The sequence below is a fragment of the Dendrobates tinctorius genome, unplaced genomic scaffold (assembly GCF_039654945.1).
Source record: "Dendrobates tinctorius isolate UK_male_01 unplaced genomic scaffold, ASM3965494v1 ptg000319l, whole genome shotgun sequence".
Taxonomy (NCBI): Eukaryota; Metazoa; Chordata; class Amphibia; order Anura; family Dendrobatidae; genus Dendrobates; species Dendrobates tinctorius.
Genome location: NW_027361986.1, coordinates 1,766,676 through 1,785,886, shown reverse-complemented (window position 1 = coordinate 1,785,886; position 19,211 = coordinate 1,766,676). Strand labels below are relative to the sequence as shown.

At 44.8% G+C, this 19,211-nt stretch overlaps 1 protein-coding gene across 2 annotated transcripts in view; it reads left to right on the top strand.

Annotated features, from left to right (window-relative positions):
* The first annotated feature begins 10,248 nt into the window (after positions 1–10,248).
* The window catches only part of PPP1R1A (protein phosphatase 1 regulatory inhibitor subunit 1A), a 282,252-nt gene continuing 273,289 nt past the window's right edge, over positions 10,249–19,211 (top strand). For both annotated transcript variants that reach the window (XM_073561422.1, XM_073561421.1), the window contains exon 1: positions 10,249–10,428. In XM_073561422.1, the coding sequence (XP_073417523.1) occupies positions 10,348–10,428 (81 nt within the window). In that variant the 5' untranslated portion in view covers positions 10,249–10,347. The remainder of the gene's footprint in view (positions 10,429–19,211) is intronic.

Here is a 19,211-nt window from a genome sequence, read left to right as displayed (position 1 = left end):
CCTCGGACTGCAGGGTAGCTTGAACTTGTTTGGATGTTAGTCGAGGTTCTTTATCCAACATCTGCACAATCTTGCGTCGTTGAAATCTCTTGTCAATTTTTCTTTTCCGTCCACATCAAGGTAGGTTAGCCACAGTGCCATGGGCTTTAAACTTCTTGATGACACTGCGCACGGTAGACACAGGAACATTCAGGTCTTTGGAGATGGACTTGTAGCCTTGAGATTGCTCATGCTTCCTCACAATTTGGTTTCTCAAGTCCTCAGATAGTTCTTTGATCTTCTTTCTTTTCTCCATGCTCAATGTGGTACACACAAGGACACAGGACAGAGGTTGAGTCAACTTTAATCCATGTCAACTAGCTGCAAGTGTGATTTCGTTATTGCGAACACCTGTTAGGTGCCACAGGTAAGTTACAGGTGCTGTTAATTACACAAATTAGAGAAGCATTACATGATTTTTCGAACAGTGCCAATACTTTTGTCCACCCTCTTTTTTATGTTTGGTGTGGAATTATATCCAATTTGGCTTTAGAACAATTCTTTTTGTGTTTTTTCATTTAAGACAAATTAAATGAAGATAATAATACCAAAGAATTTGTGTTTGCAATCATTTTCAGGAAGAAACTGAGTATTATCTGACAGAATTACATGGGTGTCAATACTTTTGGCCACAACTGTAGGTCAATATTTTTTATAAATAAACACAAGTCATATCAGAAATTTGACAAAAATGTTTAAAAATTAGCATTTTACAAATTTGAATTATTATCATTTTAATCTAGATGGAAAACCAGAAAAAAATGATTAAATAACATTTCACTCATCTGCTTTACATCAGCACCATTTGTAAAATTTTATTTTATTTTATTTTTTCGCATTTTAGGATGTTTAAAAATGTAGCAGTAATTTTTCAATTTTTCAAGGAAATTTTGAACATTTATTTTTTAGGGACCTATCCAGTCTTGAAGTGACTTTGGGGTCCTATATATTGGGAAACCCCGAAAATGATGCCATTTTAAAAACAGCACCCCCCAACATATTGAAAACTGCTGTCAGGAAGTTTATTAACCCTTCAGGTGATTTCAGGAATTAATGCAAAGTGACATGACAGGAATTAAAAAGTGTATTTTTAACGCCTAAATGTCACTAACTTCTGAACAGGTCACTATATCCGGCAGACTCTAAGGCCATTATTTGGGCGTGAATTGTAATAGCAAACATCAGGACCACACAATCATGGTCTCAGGGCGCCGATAGGGATAAAGAGGAAGCCCCCATACTCTATTAAGCATTTATCAAGTGTCAATGCTGATCATGGCTAATGCAGCAAGTTGTCAGCTATAGTGGATAGCCAACAGCTGCTGGATTGTCACCTGTGTGGGGATACTATTCTCTTATATATCAGGTCAGTAAAAAGATGTCATTAAGGGGTCGCAGTCGCAGTCATTAAGGGGTTAAAAAATAATTCTGCACACATAGATATTGAAAGATAGAACCTCACTTTTACTTTCTTAAATCTTCAGGTTTCAGCTCTGTTAGGCTATGTTCCCACTATGAGTTTTTAGTGAATCATTGATGCTGCATATTTTTGAAAAAATGCACCAAAAGCTCATTGTGGGGACGTAGCCTTAACTTTTTGGATTGACCCACAGCACTATAGCTGTTCAATAATAAAAAATATTCATAGAAAATACAAATTGCCTCTTAACTGTGCTCACAATGTGATACTTGGAAAACACTTGTATCTAATTTAAAAGTATATGTAATTGAACCAATACATTACATGTAGATACAATAATTTACTCTTTACAGGATAATTTGCTTTAAGTAATATGAATAATGGTTTCTTATCCCTTTTGTCTTATCCCCTGGTGCCTGAGACAAAACTGTCTTTCTGCTCAGACACACTCATGAATTCAAAATGGTTCCTAATTCTAATCTATTTTCTTATATTGTATCTTATCTTATGTTGTAGCCCAGACAGGGGGAGTGTGAACTCTTCCAAGACCTAAGCAGCTGTTTTTCCAGAAGCCTCCCGATCCAGGGTGCAAAGATATTTGGCCTGTTTTGTAGTGACGCCATCCTGATGAACAACTGATTGCAGAAAGTCCAACTTTTGAAACCTCCAGTGATCAGCTGCCATGAGTTACTGTCAGTCATACATTGTGGCTGTGGCAGGGGATATGTGTTATTACAAAGGAGAACATTCTATATGGATGGCTGGATCTGCCAATGTGAGAGTCACAGATACATAACAGTATTACACTCCAGGTTATAGAGAAGGATCTCCTCAACAGGGCATGGAAAGGAAGATTTACTTAGTAGGTCATCACCATTAGGACGATTTCACACGTCAGTGTCTCCGGTACGTGTGGTGACAGTTTTCTCACATACCGGAGACACTGACACACGTAGACTCATTCAAATGAATGGGTCTATGCACATGTCAGCATGTTTTCATGGACCGCACCGTCGCAGCTACAGCCACAAAATTTGGCACAGTCACACGTCTGGACCCCGAGAACCTATCTACATAATGGGGAAAAGTGTGTGTGTATCAAGCCCCACCCCTCATTATGATGTCATAATGGTTGCCATGGTGACGCTGATGTCATCATAGGTTGCAAGCCCCGCCACTCATTATGATGTCATAATGGTTGACTATGGGATGGAGGATATGTATGATGGGTATATGGGCACGGGCCTATGGGATCGTGGATATGGATGATGGGTATATGGGCACGGGACTATGGGATGGAGGATGTGTGATGGGTATATGGGCACTGGACTATGGGATGGAGGATATGTATGATGGGTATATGGGCACGAGACTATGGGATGGCGAATATGTATGATGGGTATATGGGCACGGGACTGTGGGATGGAGGATATGTATGATGGGTATATGGGCATGGGACTATGAGATGAAGGATGTGTGATGGGTATATGGGCACTCGACTATGGGATGGCGAATATGTATGATGGGTATATGGGCATGGGACTATGGGATGGAGGATGTGTGATGGGTATATGGACATGGGACTATGGGATGGAGGATGTGTGATGGGTATATGGGCATGGGACTATGGGATGGAGGATATGTATGATGGATATATAGGCACGGGCTTATGGGATCGTCGATATGTATGATGGGTATATCGGCACGGGACTATGGGATGGAGGATAATTATAATTTGCTATAACTAACCACAGTTAGTTACTATGCCCGGGCAGCGCCGGGCTCTTCAGCTAGTATATAGATATAATCATTATAATTTGTTATAACTAACTGTAGTTAGTTACTATGCCCGGGCAGCGCCGGGCTCTTCAGCTAGTAATATATATATATATATATATATAAAATCTAATATATAATTACCTTGTAATGTCTTCACTTCCTGTTCCATCCAGATGTGTCCGGATCCCAGAATTCCAAGTGGTGGAAGTTCACTGACCGCCATATTGGGACACCCAAGTGATGGGTGTCTCAATATGGAAACTGCTGGTGGTACCAACCTCTTGTGTGAACGTGCAACCACAGGGATCAGCTGAATGATTCCCTGACTGCTGCCATCTTTGTACAGGAGGAGCACACGCGCAATTTTAATGTAACCGCCGCTATCTGTCTGCGCAAAGATGGCGGTGGTCTGATTTACTGTGCCTGCATGAATTCCACACAGGCACAGTGAAATATTCAGCTGATCCTGGTGACAGATTCGCGATGTGTCTACAGGTAGAGGAAGCCGGTCACATTAAAGGGATTTTCTCACGAACAAAAGTTCATTTAAAAAATTGTCTGTGTCTGACCGTGTATGGAGCATACCACATCTCCTGGGCAGGGGAGGAAGCAAAAGACAATACTGACATTATAGCAGGGGATCACAGAGGATTCCTTTTGTGAGGTAAAATATCTCACTAACTGTTTTTAAACAATATTTAACCTCACAAAATGTATCCTTCTGCAATCTCCTGCAGTAATGTCATTATTGTCTTTTGCTTCCTCCCCTGCGCAGGAGCTGTGGTATGTTCTGTACACAGTCAGACACAGACAATTTTTAAAATGAACTTTCGTTTGTGGAAAAACCCTTTTAAAAAGCAAATAACGCCAACATAAAAAAAATACCAAGAATATACGATCTGAAAAAGGACGGCTATCCAAGTTACCACGGAAACATGACAAGGGGGCTAGCACATGGGATAGACAGGTCAAAGAAGAGAGCACAGATGGGAGAAGTCAGCACATGGGAACAGAGAGAGTGGATAGATGGATGAGCACATGGGGGAAAGATTGTCAACGCTGCAAAGCCTGCCCCCATCGTGACATTACTGCCCTCCCGATGCGATAGCATCGGACCTCCATGTAGTATATATATTACAGATATACAGTATATGTTATTGACATATATATATGTATATATATATATTATATATCTTTATATTGCATAGAGATATAGATAGAAGATTAGCCGTTAATTCATTTGTCGGCTTCTGCAAAATCATTACAGAAGTTGACCGGATAGGAGACATGGTTTACATACAGTAAACCATTGCAGAACTGTTAGATTTATATATGTCAGTGGCTAATACTGTTAGTAGTATATGTGTGCAAAAAATTTGGGACCTGTATGTATTTAATAAAAGAATGTATTCACGGAAATAATTGCATGGGCTCCCGCGCAATTTTCTTAGCCAGAGAGGGAAAGCCAGTGACTGAGGGCAGATATTAATAGCCTAGAGAGGGACCATGGCTATTGCCCCCCCCGGCTAAAATCATCTGCCCCCAGCCACCTTAGAAAAGGCACTTAGCCTCTCTCTTCCAATTGCCCTGTAGCTGGTGGCATATGGGGTAATAAGGGGTTAATGTCACCTTGCTATTGTAAGGTGACACTAAGCCTGGTTAATAATGGAGAAGTGGCAATAATGCACCTATCCATTATTAATCCAATAGTATGAAAGGGTTAAAAAAACACACAGACATTAAGAATAAATTATTTTAATGAAATAATTAAACACTGGTTTCCCATCTTTATTAAACTCCCAATCCAATTGAAGCCATCATTCTCCTGTAAAAACACAAAAATAATAAAGCAACAATATCCCATACCTATCCGCCGTACAGTCAAGTCCCACTCTGCAATCCATCTCAATAGTTTACAAATGGGAGCGGTGTTAATGCGACCGCCCCAGCTGTAAACCACGGAGGAATGAATGAGAAGCTGCCTGTGCATCCTCCCCGCCTGACTGGACATGACCTCATCAGCGTGTTAAAGTGACAGATCTTTTTCCCACGCTGCAGAGTTCATTGCAGGGGTTAATGTCCAGCATACTCACAAACGGAAAACAAATAGTATCCTCCGGATCGCAGCTGGGAATCAAGACAATCTGTACCAGTTGCCATGGGTGACTGCACCATCGTGTCACACTGAGGGTTGCCAGGCCTTTTGGCTTCGCTTGGCTCTGTGTTACTCCACACAGGCTGAGCCTTGCAGAGCCACCTGCTCTGCAGTTTGCAAACCAAGAATAACACACTCAACCATTTGCTGCAGAGTTTTTAAATGGAATCTGTGGCCATGGGTCACTTGTAAGACCTGGTCTGGAGGTCGCTTCAAAAATAAAAGCCCATGCTGGGTTTCCTTAAATCTGACTTGGGCAAATAGCGTGTCCAAGACCAAAATTACTTTTATTCTGCATTGCAACCACAGCCATATCTGTGATTGAAATGCACTTCAGAGGCCTTAGGGTGTGTGCACACGCTGCGGATTCACCTGCGGATTTTTCCACACGGATTTTGCAAAATCCGCAGGTAAATCCGCAGGTCAAAAGACCTGCGGTTTATCTGCGGATTAGCCTGTGGTTTTCCCCTGCAGTTTGACACCTCTACAATGGAGTAGGTGTGAAACCGCTGCGGATTCCGCACAAAGAAGTGACATGCTGCGGTTTTGAAACCGCAGCAAATCCACACGGAAAAATCCGCACCGTGTGTACTACAGTTTTTGTTCTTCATAGGTTATAATGGTACTGTACACAGCAGCAAAAACTGCTGCGGATCCGCAGCAGAATCCGCAGCGTGTGCACGCACCCTGAATATGCTTCTATGCGCATCCAGGGGGATATATACCGTGCCTCCCATATGATACCCCTCACTGCCTCAGAGGATATATAAACCGACATAATGACAAATGTATTTCCTTTCAAATTGAACCTTAGATATCTAAGGCTTGGTGCACCTATCCTGTCTGATAGAAATATAAAGTTGTACATAAAAGAATTTGTAGAATGATGATTTTATGACTCCGCAATTTACATGTCCAGTTGCACATATAATATACAGTTGTGCTCAAAAGTTTACTTACCCAGGTAGAATTTTTGCTTTCTTGGCCTTTTTTCAGAGAACATGAATGATAACACCAAAACTTTTTCTCCACGCATGGTAAGTGGTTGGATGAAGCCATTTATTGACAAACTACTGTGTTTTCTCTTTTTAAATTATAATGACAACCCAAAACATCCGAATGACCCTGATCAAAAGTTCACATACCCCATTTCTAAATACCGTGTATTGCCCCCTCTAACATCAATGACAGCTTGAAGTCTTTTGTGGTAGTTGTGGATGAGGTTCTTTATTTTCTCAGATGGTAAAGCTGCCCACTCTTTTGGCAAAAAGCCTCCAGTTCCTGTAAATTCCTGGGCTGTCTAGCATAAACAGCGTGCTTAAGATCTCCCCCCAGAGTGGTTCAATGATATTGAGGTCAGGAGACTGAGGTGGCCACTCCAGAACCTTCACTTTGTTCTGCTGTAGTCAAAGACAGGTCGACTTGACCTTGTGTTTTGGATCGTTGTCTTGTTGGAACGTCCAAGTACGTCCCATGCGCAGCTTCCGAGCTGATGATTGCCAATTTGCCTCCAGTATTTGCTGAAAACGCGCCATCTCGTGACCAGGACAGGGGGTGCAATAGCATGTTAAAATATGGATGTAACACAATGCAACTGCAGGATTTATTTTGAGCCGCATTACAGCAACATTTTTAACTTTAAGATACACTTGTTAGTTCTATAAGGGTGAATTGTCTTTGGATATATCACCTGTCATATCTTCCCACATAAATTAATTAGGAGATCAGGTGAAAATGGCAGACATGTAGTATGTCCTTAGAGAGTAATTTTTCCTGTAACATAATTGGGGTCATCTGTGAAATGTGAGAAAGGTAGAATTAGGATTAATTAGCCAAAAGTTTTGTTTTAAATGTTAAAACATTTTTATGGGAGAATAAGCACTAGTTTTACCTTTCTCACTGGCAGCTACAAATTGTCTAATCTGTAACTATAAGTACCAGTGTGGATAGACCTTCCTATGCCACTTAAGGCTCCGCTCACATCTACATTGAAGCTTTAGTTTGGAGCCTCCATTGCTAATCCTCACAAAAATACTGGACAAAATATTCCAGCAAACTTTGCTTTTTTGACTATAAAATGCTATGACCCTTGATAGACACTTAAAGTGATCTTGACAACTGGAAATGTGGTGTTAGTCTATAGGTAAGTAGCATTTAAACCCAGTCTTGCTGTGTTACCTAAAGTACAACTATAGGTAAAAAAAAATGAAGCTATATTTTCCCAAAAGCCGCTCACTTGCAGTCGGGGAGGTGCAGGGAGTGATTACAGTCATGGTTTGCTCTGCAGTGTCGGACTGGAGTCAAGGGCCCAACAGTAAAAAACGCCAGGGCCCCACGTTTCAGCTACATTCAAATGTGACATTATCCTCAATCGCAGATTTATATAATAACTAGCTGAAGAGCACGGCGCTGCCCGGGCATAGTAGCTAACTCTGGTTAGTTATAACAAATTATAATGATTATATCTATATATATAAAGCTGAGTGAATAGCCCCGCCCACTCTGCATAGCCACATTCACTATAATATCTCACATCATCCCGTCAACCAGAGCTACCGGACTACTAATATCCCACATCATCCCATCAAAGCCACTGGACTGCTACCCCTAATATCCCACATCATCCCGTCAGCCAGAGCCACCGGACTACTAATATCCCACATCATCCCGTCAAAGCCACTGGACTACTACCCCTAATATCCCACATCATCCTGTCAGCCAGAGCCGCCGGACTACTACTCCTAATATCCCACATCATCCCATCAGCCTGGGGTCAGAACCAGAGCGCTGAGTGGAACGGTCCTAACTTCCTTACCGGGGATCCCTTCAAGAGAGGCATGGGGTCAAACTAAAGTGCTGGATGGATTTGCCCTGACTTCCATACCAATGATCCCTTTAAAAGAGGCCTGGGGACAGTATCAGAGCACTGAGGGATTTGCCCTAACTTTCATACCGTAAGAGGGAAGATGTGCCTATGGGATGGAGGGGGGATTCATTTCTGTCATGTGCGCTGTGCTCCTTTCCTTTTCTCCCACCATGTCAGTGTCTGCTGAAGTGTTGTGAAGTGAGAAAACTGTTGCTCATAGCAACCAATCACAGCTCAGCTTCTTTTAAACAGTTCTGGTGAAATGAAAGATGCTTAGTGATTAGTTGCAAGGAAAATTGTTGCTCATAGCAACCGATCACAGCTAAGCTTCTTTTGAACAGCTCTGGTGAAATGAAAGATGCTTCCTGATTGGTTGGTGATACACACACACACACATACATACATACTGTACATTCACTTTTATATATAGTGATGAACTGGGTAGATTATTAAATGAGTAAGATGCCGCCTTTGTCTGTACATAGTGATTCATGTATACTGTGCCAAGTACTGCTCATATAAGAGGGTGATGGCCCAGTCTTGCACAGGGGCCCACCAGAGGATTCTCCTGTGGCAGCCCAAGCCTGGCGATCTGTGTCTTTTACAGCTCCTGCACCACTCCGATAACTGGAAACTAACAGCTGCAGGGAGAATATAATATCCCTTTCTACCTGCAGATGCTCTTCCTGTAACGCCGAAAAACATTTTTAAAATGTCAATGATTAACACCATATCTGCAGGTAAAACGCATTTTTGAAGGTGTCAGGTTACCTTTAGGAATTCCATTATAGTCAGTGGAGTCTATTGGGCACCCCTCTTGTCCAGCATTGCAGGTCATTTAGTTGTTTTGCTCTTGTGATGGAGCAGAACTACAAAATGAAAAATACTGATGTGAACAAACCTTAATGCGTATGAAAAAGCCAGCCAGCTCGAAGCTGCTAAGGTCCAATAATATATGTATACATGTTCTCACCAGGTTTACAAGTAATAGGAGAGCCAACATGTTCTCCTAATCATAGTTTTCATACTATATAAACTGAGTTATGCAGAATAGAAATTATTGAGATCCATGAAAACATATGTAAAAAGAATTTGCCGGACTGACTTAAAGGTTTTCGTCTAGGGTTTTTCTATGATGTGCCATTATCAGTCTATAATCAGTGGGGGGGCTGAACTCTGGGACCCTCCTCAATCCTGAGAATAATTATGATACAGCCCTGGTGTAGTCTAATCTCCTATACAGCCCATTCACATGAAGAAGTTGTGGAGGAGAAAATCGCTGAGAAACCTCATTTCTCAGGTTTGGCAGTGGTACCATAGATGGAAGTGCCCCCGATCATAAAGGGATGGCATGTTAGTGATACGCTTTATGAGATTGGAAGGACTGGATGCCTTATGTTTTCTTCCCAACAGAGTTTCTTTATCATTAGGTGACAGAAATAATAGTGAGGGAGCAGAAAAGTAACATAAACCTCCCGAGATCAAGCATAAAACATGTAACAATGCCCCCATCTACTGTACCATGCACCTCCTATACCTACGCCATTTTTTGAGGAATTAACTAGTGTAGGAAATATTGTTCATAGCTGAAAAAGGGAACATTAATTAGCAAGAGAAAAAGGGAGTTGAGAAGAGCAAAAGAAGAAGCTAATAGATACCGTAAGTAGAACATGACAGCTGGAAAAATGAAATAGGAGAGCAGCAGCATCCAAGAAATAAGTATATTCATGGCAGGCGGCTTTACCTTAAGGATCCAGGCAGAAGGAAATAATCAACTGGGAAACTTTTAATGTCCTTTAAGTTTATTGAATAGGAATGGTGACAATGTATACACTGAATATACGTGTTTCTATACCGGTGGAAGCTTCTACTCCAGAGCCATGTGTGTGAACCTATGATGGTCTGTGTATGGAGGGGAGGGGGAGCTGGGGAATACTGGCTGCTTATGCTCAGCCCATCCTCCTCCTCCCTGCTCTGAGAGTGAAGACAGGAGGAGATAAGGGGCTGGCAAAATCCTTGTAACCTCAGAAAGCAGAAGCTGAGCAGCAGCAGAGAGCTGACCCTGGGATAAGGCAGGACACACACAGGATGGAGCCCAACAGTCCCAGAAAGATCCAGTTCACCGTACCACTTCTGGAGCCACATCTGGACCCGGAGGCAGCAGAACAGGTGAGGGGCTCAATCATAGAGACATGGGGGGGCTGGCTACCAGAATAGGATGGTGAGGGTCACATCTATAAAAAGATGGGCTGTATGAGGGATGGGAGGGAAGGCAACTGGGAAATAAAGTGACAGCAATGAGAAATCTAAATAGAGATGTCTCCAAGGTGGGAGAGTATTGGAAGGAGGAAAGTGTGAAGAAGAGGAGGAAGGTGCCAGCGGAGGAGTGAGGGGGATACAACACTGGAAAGGTCACATGCCAACTACAAACTGTAATTAAACCCTGCTGGATTGGTCCCCCTCACTATGTGGCTGCTGTGCAGCTGCGTCTCCAAGAAAGGAGCGCCAAACTATAGCAATCTAATGAATATACTGAATATTGATAGATAAGGACTGATGTTCATCGACTACACTCTGCCAGCTATATGCACCTGGTTTGGTCCCCATGTTTGCTGCAGGATGGAAATGGTTAATAGTTTATAGAATACATTTAGAGAACTTAAGCTATAAATTAGCACAGAGGTTGTATCCAGCTTATTATTACATTCATGGGAGTGTTGTGTTTTATTGAAATAGGAAATGTTTACATGCCATGAGATACATTGTAGTGTGGCGATACAATCAGTATATAACATGGTGTGTTATCAGAGCGCACCTGACATCGCTGGTTCATGCACACGCTGTATCCACACAAGTCTCTTACTACTTCATCAACCTGAGTTTATGACTTGTCACCTGTTTTGTTAATTTTGCTAAATATTGTAACTAAAACGCAGAAACCTATAAGCAAGTTCAGCTCTGCTGCATCTATAGCGCGCTGAGCGTTTTCCGTAAATGCATGATCAGTGAGTATGTAGTGATGTACAGATAGCCGTAATGTTACTGAAATACAAAATGACTTCAAGGGAACCTGAAGTACCCGCCCAATGCTTTGGAGTGCCAGGTCTCTGCTCATACGTGCGCAAGTTAAATATACCTGGCTGAGATCATACAGCCTGGGTCTGATACATGCTGCCTGTGGATAGGGAAGCATGTATCAGCTGTCAGGTTCATTTTAAATATACATCTGGGGATCAAAGCCAGAGATTGGAGTAGTCCGGTGCTGTCCCTGGCCAAATTTTCCCAATGCTGCTGGAAGTGATTGACAGGTCTCTCATTATGAGTTTTGTTCATTTGGCTGGACTAGAATAATCTCCGGTTATGGTCATCAGCCAGATCTTTAAAGCCTATGCATTGTTCACCTAGGCTGCGATTCATGCTGCCCCCAGTTTTGACAGCATGACAAGTTGACCAATTCCCTTTAATAAACTGAAGTTTGAATATTTATCTCAAAATTGGTGGTTTTGTGTTTTGGTCATTTAATGAAGCCCTCCCATGATCTTTTACTTTCACTAAATGTGTGTGTAGATGTGTATGTACCTTATTGTCAGTGTACTAACATTCTCACCTACCGCTGCTCAATCCAGGATCCAGCGCAGCTCCGCTTCTCTTCTCAGTGAAGTCAGCGCTCTGCAGACTCTCTGGATCACACTGCGCTCTGCGTGACCTGGAAGTGGCTTTTACAATGTAAGTCTATGGAGTGTCAGAACATGGTTCGGAACAAGGCTTTGTAGGCTTAAGGTACTGTCACACTTAGCGATGCACCAGCGATCCCGACCAGCGATATGACGCGGTCAGGATCGCTGGTGCATCGCTAAGTGGTCGCTAGTGAGCTGCCACACAGGCAGATCTCACCAGCGACATCGCTGGGGTCGGGGGTCGCTACTTACCTGTCACACTAGGCGATCCTGCGTCCTCCCGCCCGGCTCCACGCTCGTCGCTCGTCTCACCACAGGAAGCGCCGCAGGAAGCTGACGATGAGAAACAGTCCTGGACGTTCTCGCGCGATCAGCGATAACCAGCGGGGGAGCCGGTAGGAGGTAAGTATCACACACAGAGATATCGCTAGCAATATCGCTATAACGTCACAAGTTATAGCGATATTGCTAGCGATATCGCTTAGTGTGACAGTACCTTTGTATTGTAAAAGAGATTTCCAACTCACACATTGAGCACAGTGTGACTCAGAGAGAGCAGTGACGTCACTGAGAAGAGGAGCAGAACCGACCTGGATACCAGAGAAGAGGGCGTTACGTGAGTATATTAATACTCTGACACCATAGTACAAACACATCTACACAGATTTAGGCTATGTGCCCACGTAGCGTTTTATTCCGGACACTAAAAACCGGACGTCTTCCCAGAAATCGCGTGTTTTTTCCGCGCTATTTCACCGCGATTTTACCGCGATTGTGTTCATGATTTTGCCGCGATTTTCACATGCGATATTCAAGCACTTTCCAAGCGATTTGAAGCATCGCTTGGAAAGTGATTGACAGGTTGGTCACACTCGTCAAACATAGTGTTTGACAAGTGTGAGCAGCTTTTTACTATTGAGGCGGCCTATGCGGCATCAATAGTAAAAGATAGAATGTTAAAATGCTAAAAAAAAAAAAAAAAATCGGGGTATATTTACCTTCCGGCGTCCCGCACTGCCATCCCGGGCCTCAGCGTTCCCAGCGATGCCTTGCGAGACCTGTGATAACGTTGGTATCGCGTTGCTATAGCGATCTCGCGGGACCGCTAGAGTCACGCGAGACTACGTCATCACAGGACCCTGCCGCAAGGCATTACTGGGAACGCTGAGGCCCTTGAGGCTGCGCGTGATGCCGGAAGGTAAATATACCCCGATTTTTTTATTTTTTATTCTTTTTTTTACAGGGGTATGGTACCCAGGGCCTGGAGGACAGTCTCCTCTCCTCCACACCGTGGGTACCAACCGCACATGAGACGCTTAACTTCACGCATGGTGGGCATAGCCACATGCGGGAAGTAAGCGATTCTCAAGCATTCCTATGGGTGCGGAATCGCGGCAATTCTTTGCGATTCCGCACAAAAGAATGACCATGCTGCTATTTTTTCCGTGATGCGATTCTGCCGCGGAAAAAAGCGCAGCATTAGCACAGCATGTGCGTTCTGTACACGATTTTTAAACGTTTTCGCAGCATTTTCGCTCCGAAAATCGCGGCAAAAAGGCTTAAAAATCGCTACGTGGGCACACAGCCTTAAGGGCCTGTCACACTAAGAGATATCGCTAGCAATATCGCTATAACTTGTGACGTTATAGCGATATTGCTAGCGATATCGCTGTGTCTGATACTTACCTACGACCGGTTCCCCCGCTGGTTATTGCTGATCGCGCGAGAACAGGCTGGACTGTTTCTCGTCGTTTGCTTCCTGCAGCGCTTCCTGCTGTGACAACGAGCGACGCGTGGAGCCAGGCGGGAGGACGCAGGATCGCCTGGTGTGTCAGGTAAGTAGCGACCCCCGGCCCCTGCGATGTCGCTGGTGAGATCTGCCTGTGTGGCAGCTCACTAGCGACCACTTAGCGATGTACCAGCGATCCTGACAGCGTCATATCGCTGGTCGGGATCGCTGGTACATCGCTAAGTGTGACAGTACCCTTAGAGAGAAAAAAGATCATGGGAGGGGTTCTTTCCAGTACAGTGCAATGTGATATACACATTTAAACCAGTTTAGAGAAGTTGTCTGAGATTAGAAAATTATCCCTCTGTACACTTAGTTCTCAGCTGGAGTCCCAGATGTTATCTGATAAGTCACAATGATAGTACTGTATATCCTAACAAATGAGTGTTTATTGGAAAAAAAGCAGATACTGTATTTTGCGAATTGTAAGACGCATCCCAAATTTTGAGGCGAAAAATAGGAAAAAAACTTTTTAAAATAAAATAGTGGTGCCTCTTATAATCCATACGTCTTATTGCTTATCAGGGGTGGTGGCTGCAGTGAAGCGGGGTCCCAGGGTAGCCGCTGGAAGAGGCAAGATTGTCACATAGCTGCAGGCCGTATTCTGGGAAGAGGGGATGTTCTGATGTGCGGCGCTGCGCCGTGGGTGAAAATGGCTGCGGTGCTCTGTGGTGCAGGGTGTCCGCTGGCATTTTGTGAAAGCCCGGAGCCCCCGCGCATATCCATTACTGCGATGCGGTGGCCTCCAGGAAAAAGGCCGCCGGGGCGGCGCATGCTCAGATTGAGATCACGGGACGAGATCTTATTGCTGAGTTCTCTGTCTGAGCATGCGCCGCACCGGCAGCAATTTCCCCGGAGGCCACCACATCGCAGTAATGGATGTGCGGGGGGCTCCAGGAAAATGGCCCCTGGGGGCGGCGCATGCTCTGATCGAGATCTCGGCAACAAGATCTCGAAAGCCGAGATCTCGTCTCCCAAGATCTCGGGAGGAGATCCCATTGCCGAGATCTTAATCTGAGCATGCGCTGCCCCAGCAGCCATTTTCCCAGAGGCCACCGCATCGCAGTAGTGGATATGCGGGGTGCTCCGGGCTTTCACAAAATGCCAGCGGATCCCCCCCCGTAACACAGAGCACAGCAGCCATTTTCACCCACAGAGGCGCACATCGGAACACCCCCTCATCCCAGCCTGTGGCCTGCAGCAAAGCGCCACTCTTTCCTCCTCCAGCCGCAACCCTGGGACCCTGCTCCACCGCGGCCGGTAAGGTATATCCACATTATAAGATGCACCCCCAAAAGTGCATCTTATAATCCGAAAAATATGGTATTTTTCCAATCTTATAAAACATTGTTTAATTTTGATTTCATCTCATTGGGAAATGTATTTTTCTTGCTATATCTGTCCCAATTACCTAGCAATCTTTTAATTAATGATGGTTTAGTCGATTTGCAATTGAATCCTTCTTCTATGATTCTATGCATTTGCTGCATTGAAAATCAATTCTCTTTATGTTGACTTTTTAGTCAACCTATGGTTATACACAGACTGAAAAAAGTAGTGTCAGCCTAAAACACCGAAGATGGGCAGACTAGTAGTCTAAAGCCTCTATACACATTAGATAGCTGTAGGTCAAATGATCGTTCACCCGAGAGCTATATCCTCCAACGAGTTCTCATCAGCCAAGCAGAGCACTCCTGTGTTCTCTATGAGAGAGCTGTAGTCTGACTCCTCGGATGGCATTTTATATCACAGGGAACCAAAGTATCAGGTAACGAAAATCCAACATGGCAGATCCTTCTTGCCCCTTGACAGAATATGTTGGAGGAGAGTCGGAAAATCCCCATAGACATCGGACTGTTTGCCGATACTGCCAATATCGGCAGGTTGTGACGACTTTATTCTGTTGCATATTTTGAGGGCCTTTAGCCTATGCTGAGAAGTGGCTATAAACAGAGGCGTAACTACAAAGTTATGGGCCGCGGTGCGAACATTCAAATGGACCCCCCCAATGCCAAAATACACGCACATCTCCGCTCTGTACACCTCGTACACGCGCGGCTCCGCTCACCTCGTACACGCGTTGCTGCGCACACCTCGTACACGCACATCTCCACTCCGTACACCTCGTACACGCACGGCTCCGCTCATTATACATCATACATGCGCAGCTCCGCTCCATACACATCGAACACGCGCGTCTCTGCTCTGTACACCTCGAACACGCACGGCTCTGCTCCGTACACACACGGATCCTCTCCGTCCACCTCATACACATGCGGCTCCGCTCCGTACACTTCGTACACATATGGCTCCTCTCTATACACTTCGTAGACACGTGGCTCTGCTTCATACACACACGGCTCCTCTCCGCACACCTTGTACACACACGGTTTCATTCCGTACACCTTATACACGCACATCTCCACTCCGTACACCTTGTACATGCGCGGCTCCACTCCGTACACCTTGTACACGTGCGGCTCCGCTCCATACACACATGGCTCCTCTCCGTCCACCTCATACACATGCGGATCTGCTCCGTACACTTTGTACACGCGCGGCTTCTCTCCGTACACCTCGTACACACACGGCTCCGCTCCGTACACCTTGTACACACAGAGCTCCTCTCCGTACACCTCGTACACACGGCTCCTCTCCGTACACCTCGTACACGTGCAGCTCCACTCCGTACACCTTATACACGCGTGGCTCTGCTCAGTACACTTCGTACACACATGGCTCCGCTCCTTACACCTCGTACACACATGGCTCCGCTACGTACACCTCGTACACACATGGCTCCGCTACGTACACCTCGTACACACATGGCTCCGCTCTGTACACCTTGTACACACATGGCTCCGCTCTGTACACCTCGTACACACACGGCTCTGCTCCATACACCTCGTACACACACATCTCTGCTCCGTACAACTTGTACACACTTGGCTCTGCTCCATACACCTCGTACACACACATCTCCGCTCCGTACACCTCGAACACACGGCTCTGCTCCATACACCTCGAACACACAAGGCTCTTCTCCGTACACCTCGTGCACACACATCTCTGCTCTGTGCACCTTGTACACAAACACTCTGCTACATCCACCCTGTAAACCCCTCCTGACCCCACACATAAATTTACTCTCATCCAGCACATGACAGCCAGCACAGCAAAGTCCTGCATACACTGAGGCCCCTGATCAGGTGACCCCTGACTCCTCCCCTCCTGTGACCTTATCACAGGTCCTGTGCGCACAGAACAGCCATCGCGTCATGCCAATTGCATCCTGGCTGCCAATCAAAGCACGGAGCTGCACAGCCAATAAGCAGCTGCAGCTCCGCGATCAGGCCCCTAAGCACTCCGGGCCCCGTCACAGCTGTGACCGCTGCGACCACGATAGCCACGCCCCTGGCTATAAGACTAATTCAGTCTTCAATTAGAAAGCTGTATCTGTCATATGAATCCCCTTGATAAAGCAATGAATTAACGAAGCGAAACGTACGTTGGGGTTCTTTTGGATCCAGCCTGGTGCCAGCCAACCTTTGCCTCTATCAGTAAGCGCTACTTATGGCCAAAAAGTACCTTCTCAGACTATTATGTGTACACAGTATTTATACTATCTACCTTATTGAACTAATGCTTTCTGCTAATGTGCGGTGGGTGTCTGGCACCGGTGGTCCTATAGTATCATCCTTGTGCACCTTATTTTCTTTCTTTTGTGTACTATTCTGCATTTTTTACTATGTATTTTTGATACCAATACATATCTTTTTTTAAACCGATTTACTCCTTTTTCTCCTTATCGTGCTGTTTATATGGAGTTGGTTATTTCCCTGTCTTGGGGCATGTTTTGCACAATTTAGAGCAAATATTTGTTGCGATAATGATATTACGAGCATATAGCCATGTTGCCGCCGCTCTGAAAGCTTGGCTACCAGGAGAAAATTAACTTTATTGCTATTCGCAGCCTCAGACCTTCAGTCATAGGGGTGGGTCAATGCATACAAATGATTGACATGGAATTATATCCTATTTGGCATGGGATTCTAAAAACCTGTTCCTTTTGCGCAGATGTAGAAAGTGGTCAAGCCTCAAAAGGCTGTGAGTGACAGATCTCACACCTTGAGCCAGCTAAGCACAAGACAAAAGGCTTACTTGCTACATGGAGTCCATGCAGTGTAACTGCTTTGTTCAGACAGCTACGATTTCATTAAAAGACTATGGACTTATCGTACATCCTAGCCGCACGCTGGTTACATTTTCAAGATCTCTGGAACGAACCAACTGCCATCAAGACCCTGGATCTGTTCTAGCACCGCAGGATGGGGAGATACATAGAATGGTTAGTAGTAGCCAGGTAGCAAAGCAGCAAAGCTGTGTTTGGTCTCAATGCGTAGCATGGGCCCGGCCGGATCCAATGGCATCAAAACTGCTTCCCTAGGACCGTCCATAAAGGTGTCATATAACAAATAACATCTTGGGTTTTGGAGTTTTTAGCTGCTAAATGCAAGGGGAGGTGATTTAGGTCTAGTCCAGGGGGCAGAAGGGGAGTGACCACAAGGGGTTAAATGCTCATGTAAAACATGGCCTATTGCTGTTTTCTGGGGAGGTCACAATGACCTATAGGAATGGAGGGGAGCACCAGCCTCCCATGTGGCAACCCCTCCCTCACAAGTCAAGCTTTTCATCTAACTGGTAACTGACTTTCATATTCTGCATACTTTGTCCTACCACTATTGTATTTGCATAGCTGACCATAGTATATATAACCATTGCGTATAGTGTTTTGTCTATTGTGCCCTTAAGGTGTTTAAATATTTAACCTTGGGTTGCTTTTTTATCTCGATCCATGAATCCATGAATCCACACGTCTGTGATCTTAGCTTAACTTTCCATGTTAGCGGGACTGGTTTCTGGCCGAGGCTTATATCTAATGAAGAACTGGTGGCAGTCCTACTGGGCTGACCAGGCGCTGTTTCACTGGTGCTAGTGAAAGGTATCGCTCAGCCTGTCAGGGTTGTGAGTAAGTGTGATGCCACGTCAGTGACTGCGTGGGCCACATTCTCACTCCCTGTGCCTTCCTGGGCCCGTGTGGACAGGGCGTGTCTGGGTAAAACTGTAGCAAGCTGACCTTGCGGAACGTCAAGTGAGGAGAGTTTACCATGTGATCTCTCGGACGGAATAGTGATGTCAGACGGGGTGGCGAGGTGCGGGTTCATCACAGCGAGCAACAGCTGAAGCCACACCCATACACTGACTGACAGCGGGCTGCACTACTGGGCTGGCTGTCAGTCAGTGCCTGGGTGTGGCTTCAGTCATCGCTCACTATGTACTGATGTTAACTTAGGTACACTAAAATCGATAACTAATATCAGTAACTAAAACCACAATCCTCAGCAACACTATATTCAAGAGCAAACATCACTATATTATTTTGGGTTTAAGCTCCCATTTAAGAATTAAAGAAAGACAGCTAAGAA